We start from the raw sequence: 7027 nt of genomic DNA on the forward strand, positions 1-7027 counted from the left end.
ATGCTTCTCTGTGTCAGTGCCTGGAAAGCGTGTGAAGATAGACGGTAAAATGGATGCAGCAAAGTACAGAGAAATCTTGGAGGAAAACCTGCTGAAGTCTGCAAGAGACCTGGGACGGGAGAAGATTCATCTTCCAGCAGGACAATGACCCCAGACATACAGCCAAAGCCACACTGGAGTGGCTTAAAAACAAAAAGGTCGATGTCCTGCAGTGGCCCAGTCAAAGCCTGGACCTCAATCCAACTGAGATTATGTGGAAAGAGTTGAAAATTGCTGTTCACTAAAGGTCCCCATCCAGAGCTTGAGCAATTTTGCAAAGAAGAACGGGCAAAAATTGCAGTGTCCAGATGTGCAAAGCTGGTAGAGACTTATTCAAATAGACTCATGGCTGTAATTGCTGCCAAAGGTGCCTCTACCAAATATTGACTCAAGGGGCGAATACTTATGCAATCAATTATTTTCTGTTTTATATTTGTAATTAATTTAGAACAATTTGTAGATTTGATTTTTTACTTTGACATTATGGACTGTTTTTGTGTTGATCAGTGGCAAGATGCTTTCAAAACAAACCACATGTGGTTGGAAAACTGCCAATCCTGCAGCACTGATCAAGAGGGAGTAGCCTATTAATGTTGCATGCGAGATGCATGCATTACCTTTTAAATGTTACGTCACCCTATAGAATTAACATATTTTGCTTCATCAAGTAAAATGACTTTATGTTAATATATTGAATGTCGTACTGCTTTGTGGTTTCCCATATACTTAACAAAAAATGGGACATTTGAAAATCAAACATAAAATACTGTGCTGCTATAATGGCTTCCAGTAGGCCTTTGATATCTCAGCTCTTCACAAATAGTCAACCTGCACGTCAGTTAGGGAACTGTTGTATTAATCTATGGACTGGCATACATCTCGAGGAATTCACATTAACATCGTTTACTGTGATAAAAGGCTCTTTGTTCATGATTTGAATGGTGGTGGTGGGGGAGGGAGATTACCAAAGTTTCAAACCCCTCTCGTGGTTGACAAAACCAATAGCACTCTTGACCATTCATAATAAAAGGACTAAAAATAACCTTGCCTTGCTTCTGGGTCAGCAGACAGGATCATCCCTCTTACAAGCACACAACAGGATTCGGAAGTTCAATTCAGTGCAATTACTGAGATACTGGAAAAGCTGTTTGAAAGTCAGGGAAATCTCACATACTGGTGATTGGTACCATAATACCATAAGAAACGCTGTGCAAAAGTAATCTGCACAGGAATTGTTAAACGTGATTCAAGGGTTAGCGTTAGGGTACTAATGTTAATAACTGCTTTTATGATGCAGCGGAGCAAGCCAGGTAATTCCAATGGGAAAACACAAGATGCATACATAAGTTGAAAATACATATCTGCATATTTAAAATAGATATTTTATGGGGATAAATGTGTCAACATAGGGTTATGATATAATTATTGGAACTAAATAACATCATCACACCATTGGAAATATGGCCTCTAGTTGAACCCCTTACGCAAAGTTTCTTTATTATATATTTCCTTGAGGACATAATCAGGATTAATACATAATTAAAAAGACAGCCGCATTTAGTTCAACTGCTGTTCATATCATTGTGTGTGTGTTTCAAAATTCTTTCTATCTACACAATGAATTGCTACACAGGTATTTTTTTCAGTCAGCTTCTAAGAGCTCTAAAGATAACCAGCAGTCGCAATTAATATGTTACAGGTGCCACATGGACAAGTTCTAAGCTCTGACAAATATAAAAGCAAAACATCACGCACCCAATCATAAGTAATGCACTGTGAAATATAAAAAGTATTGTGATGAAAGAAACAAAACCTATACAAGTGAACAAACACAAAATAAAAAAAATCAATAATAAAGTGCTAATGCACGCATAGAGGATCCAAGATGGCCCAGGCTTTCTATTTACTGGATTTTATTTGAAAATGGTTAACCTTGAGTTGTTGAACACCACACAAGCGGACTGGAATTGTTTATTGAAACATGTGAAACTCGTCAGGCTAGTGTTTAGGAAAAGTATTTCTTCTGTGGACCTGGCTATAATAAGTTTTACTTCAGAACGCCCAAACAGGTAGGATAAAACAATCTCCCTGTCACCAGCACAGTTGATGAATTGTGTAATTGTGAAAAAGATCCAAGCTGCAGCCAAAATGAGGTGTTCTTTTTCCCTCATGGAAAGGGGACTTAGCCTTAACTAAAATTCCTTTCAGCTCTGCACAGACTCTTGGATTTAACTTTAAGTCTACAAACTCATGTGTCATGTGTTCTTTTTGTATCAGACCAAACGTCAACAAGTCATTGGCTGGTGTGTTTTATAGGTAGCAGCCCCTGCCAGGCTACAGAGAACTTTAATGAGGCTGTTTCACACCTGACCTAGGTCATGGAATCAAAGGATCGCTGGTAATGACCCCACACAGAGGAAAAGATCAAAGTTTCTGCCAGTGCCAGTTATAGGTTGTACATGCACAGCCTGTCTTCAGCTGTCTGCTCTGCTGTTTTATTTGTAATGCAAACATGCACTAAAAAGGTGTGGTTTACAACAGGGGTAGTAGGCAGCTCCGCTCCTGCAGTGCCATTCCATTCCAGGGTTAATTGGTATAATTAAATCATGAAGTGCTTTAGGGCTTTGTCAGGGGATTAAATGGTTCCATTTTATAATTATGGACATGGTTGGAACAAAGACCTGGATTGGAAATGCTGACGTTGTCATCCTCTTAGTAATGACCAAAACAGAAATTCAGAAAATGTATTTCATTATTTATTTCCAAAGAGATTTTCCCCTTTGGGTACAACAGCATTTGTAAATGTTTTGTAAAGAAATACACATAGCAAGATCATAGACCAATATGGCCTGTATTAAACACAACTTTAACACAGTTAAATCATACTAAAAGCCATATACATTTCAATAACATACCACTTTTTTATATATAAATATTTATATACAATATATATACAACAACATTTTTAGCAAGACAATGGCTAGCTAGATAAGCTCTTGAATAAGACTTTGGGTCTACTTCATTGATCTAAACAGTGGTCGATTTTAACACCACACTGATGTTTTGAAACCTGACTTTCTGTGGCTGTCATTTCACTGTATTTTTATTGTATGTAGTAATGTTAATAAGTCACCCCAGCAGGATAAATGCCAGTGTTTAGATCTACCACAGTTAAGATCATTAAAACAGACTCCACTTTGTGACAGAGTGATCAAAATCTGTTCCATAGTCTGTATAAGTAAAAACGGATTGGTTCATTTAACAAAACAATGAACAAACAAACTTGTAAGGTTTATTTAAGGTCTCAAACGTGCCCATACATTGTTTGTTAACACTCCTGTAACAGCAAGGCATGCACAGGGGTTGCACAAATAAAAATTGGAATATATAACATAACATCATGGACAGCCTGGACAGCAGGTTACAAGGCCTACAAAGTGTTCTGGATATAATTCATTCAGGACAGCTGGGAGTGGAAAAAGCCAATTCTCCAGACTGGCCCATAGAGACATGACTTTTGACAGTTCTTAGTGAAATATCAGTCATGTTTGCAAACTGCATGTGTTTCAATGTTGTCCAAATTCGGTAAGATCAATGTGCTGATTGCTCTTGGTTGAACTGTGACTTTTAGTTATTATCTACAAACACAAAATGTTTTCTCTCAGTGTGAGTACTAATACTGTTATCAAATGCATAGATTTGTCAGTAACTAAACTGCAGGGTGAAGGAAAGGTCCCACAGAAGCAGCTGAAGCACGCTGCAAGCAGGGGCACTTATGCATAGACAAGGGTGAAAGAGGTAGGCATGTTATATGGGAAATGTCTGATCAGGAAAGTCACGCATTTAGCAGATTCTTCATGTGGTGCAAGAGAGGTTGTGCCTCCAGTACCCAGTTCATATCCATCAATTCTGGTAATGTGTCACACTGAAAAGCCACCACGTGGCAGATGCCTGAGTATAACATTCTAGCAGCAATATCTTTTAAAGGGATTTCCCCTAGTCCACCTCACTCCAGGTGTAGATTTAGCACTCCAATCCGTTTCCCCGGGATGCTGGCAAGATGCTCCTGTCATATATCCTTCTGCTACAGAAACTTTAAACAATTATCCATGGTCTCTTGCCAGAAAGGAAGGCTACTCTGTTCCGACTGAGACCTCTCTCCAGACATGGCTGTCCCAGTGGTTTTAGGAAGCTGCCATCAGACTCTCCCACATTTTAGACCTGTTACTCCAGCCTTTCCTCCACTTCTCTAATAAAAGCCTGGTCTTCAGTTTGGCACTCGCAGTCAATGCCAGGGTGCTGCTGTGGCTTCTGTACTTTAGCCTGCATGAATAATAAAAAGGTGGCACTAGTAAAATAATGATAATGGTTGTGTTATCAAAGAAAAATTATATTATATATATCTATATATATATATATATATATATATATATATATATATATATATATATATATATATATATATATATATATATATATTTCTCTAGTGGCATACAGATAGTCATTTCTCTAGCTGGAAACATATATTGGATGGATTATTAGCCTTGATTTCTGATTCCTCTTTTGTAGCTAGCAAAAGATGAGGCAATTATCTGGGGTACAACAGAGTACTATTAAAAACATGAACCCAACTTCAACTAATGGGGTGCACATGTTAAACAAGGGGGTTCAAATATAATATAGTCTTTTAAAGACGTTTTGTGACTATAGCTCTGTAATTCGTACTTTTTTTATTTATTTATTTGTTCTTTCAAACACAGAATAGTACAGCCTGCTTATCTCCAGTTCCAGTTTATAAAGCTTCAGCTATTTACACCAATTCAATGCACTTTTTGCTAAAGTGAAGTTGTTTTTCTTATGTATTGAATGCTGCATTGTGAATTTATGGACACTTTTTATTTACAATTTCATCTTGTTAGATGTCGGGGTGGGTGGTGTTCTAATGTTAGATCTTAATACCTTTTAATTTTCCTCTTGTTGGCTGCCAGATTATGTATGCATTGCTTTCCTGCACAACCTGTGCTTATTTCTCTGAAGTTTTCCAACTTCTCTTGTGGGGGTGGCATTCTAAAGATAAAAACAGAGAGACAGGATAAGTTAAAAGAAACTATATAGGCCATAAAACTGCCTCCAGGTTGTAACTTTACAAACTGTACTGACTATAAAAAATGTACAAGACTGTGTTTAGAAAACTACAACCTTTTTTTTAGGTAAAAAAACAATACAAACCATTTTACAGACCCTCTGATAAGCTACATATGGTTAAATCGTACACGTATGTACTTAATATGTTTACTTTTTTTTTTACTTTAATTTGATGTTCAAAAATAGAATAAAATAAAATACCTTAAGTCTGTTTTAGGCTGACACAAATCCAGACACTTATTGTCCTTCATATTTGAGCATTTGCATCTTGGGCGTGTATCTACCAGCGTGTCCAAAACAGATTCCTGAAGCGACCGCTTTCTTCTTGGAGGGCTTCCAAGTCCGTAGGAGACAGTTCGTCTGCAAAGACAACACACATGTTTAATTATTTACATTTTAGGTACAGGGGAAACATAATCTAGTGGCTTGTTACAATATATTGGTTCAATACAGCAGAATACAAAAGGTCAGTTGGCTGAATCTATTAATATACCTTCTGGCATTCCACTTTTCTTTGGAAATGTACTAAAGTTCTTGGGCATGTATGAGCCACTGTGTATATACACAATTAAAGATAACAAACGATTGCTTGTGCTGAACGGCCTTATCTGTTGTGTTATTGCCAAGTTCTAGTCTGTCAATAAAGAGTGTAAACTGTGAAGCGATAATGCTTGGTAAAAAAAAAAAAAAAAAAACGTTATGGGGATACTACTGTTTTTGTTTTGATGTAATATAATTAAGCATTGATCATCAGGCGGTTAAGAACATGTTCTTTTGTGTAAGTAGACTAAAAAGATTACGTGCCATTACAACCATTGCTGCTGTTTTCATTTTAAGTATTCCTTTTTTAAGTATACTGTCCTACTCTGATGCTTTTTCACCATTTGTACTCCCCAAACCTGGAAAACATGAATTTACTGGACACTTACTCTGGTGTGTTGATCCAGATGATGTCTAGGTGACAGAAGTAGACGCACTCCTTGTCTAAGAAAGAAGAGCAGGAGCAGCGTTTTGACCTGACATGTCGCAAGGGGGCACTGGAAACAGTCGGGAACTCAGAGATCGAGACAGCCGAGGCAACTGGAAATGCAAGAAATGGAAAATTAATCACCAAGATAATAATTTAAGGAATGCCGAAGGGCAGATGCAGGCTCGCTTTTGAAACTTTGTAGTGTACACAAATGCACCACAATCCTCATTTTTATTTCAAGACGTTACCCTCCATACCTGAAGACATTATAATGTTTTATTAACTTTAATCGTTTTTAAATGGTTTAACTGTAATATTTACAATCTGATCTAATTTACAATAGATTCAAAATCTGCTCAAACATTTCATAATACTTTTGATGCATTTATTAACTTATCATACCACTAGGCTATGTAGTCAAATATTAGTGTTAATATTCACAATCGGGTCTTGTATTAGATTACTACTAGTATATATAGAAAAAAAGAAAACAAAAAAAAAGGTTAATTAGTTAAACAAACCTGCATCTACAAGTCCAGAATAGATCACAAACATTAGTGAAAAAAACACGTGTAATTCCATTTTGAAATAAATTAAAATTCTTCAAATTAAAAAGTCTTCCAATTCAATAACGTCGTTTCCACAAAATAGTCACGATGTTTTAAAACCCGAAGAAAATGCGAAGAAGAAAAAAAAAAGCATGGGTTCTGTGCTTCAAGATCAATAATGTTTCTATCAATCTATCCTGGTTGGAGTGATTCTAGCTCTACAAGCTCTCCTTTTATATTGAATCCCCCAAGACGCGTGTAAACAGCATTGACTTCTGGTTTATTATGAGACAATGTTATTTGTTATTAGTCACCATCAAGCAAC

General features: G+C 36.7%; 1 protein-coding gene across 1 annotated transcript; it reads right to left on the minus strand.

Annotated features, from left to right (window-relative positions):
- Positions 1-2818: 2818 nt before the first annotated feature.
- LOC121313310 (endothelin-1-like) lies at positions 2819-7027 on the minus strand. Its single transcript, XM_041245708.1, has 5 exons — positions 6676-7027; positions 6114-6264; positions 5386-5544; positions 4999-5106; positions 2819-4362 (listed from the first exon to the last, which is right to left on the minus strand). Exons 1-5 carry the CDS (start codon positions 6734-6736, stop codon positions 4224-4226), a joined length of 618 nt encoding a protein of 205 aa, XP_041101642.1. The 5' UTR covers positions 6737-7027; the 3' UTR covers positions 2819-4223.

This window comes from Polyodon spathula, chromosome 3, assembly GCF_017654505.1.
Source record: "Polyodon spathula isolate WHYD16114869_AA chromosome 3, ASM1765450v1, whole genome shotgun sequence".
In the NCBI taxonomy this organism is placed as follows: Eukaryota; Metazoa; Chordata; class Actinopteri; order Acipenseriformes; family Polyodontidae; genus Polyodon; species Polyodon spathula.

Coding starts and splice junctions, on each gene's coding strand:
- LOC121313310 (XM_041245708.1), bottom strand. CDS start 6,736: ATGGAATTACACGTGTTTTTTTCACTAATGTTTGTGATCTATTCTGGA. Junction 5,107..5,385: donor CAGCCTAAAACAGACTTAAG/GTATTTTATTTT, acceptor TTTTATCTTTAG/AATGCCACCCCCACAAGAGA. Junction 4,363..4,998: donor AACAAGAGGAAAATTAAAAG/GTATTAAGATCT, acceptor TTATTCATGCAG/GCTAAAGTACAGAAGCCACA.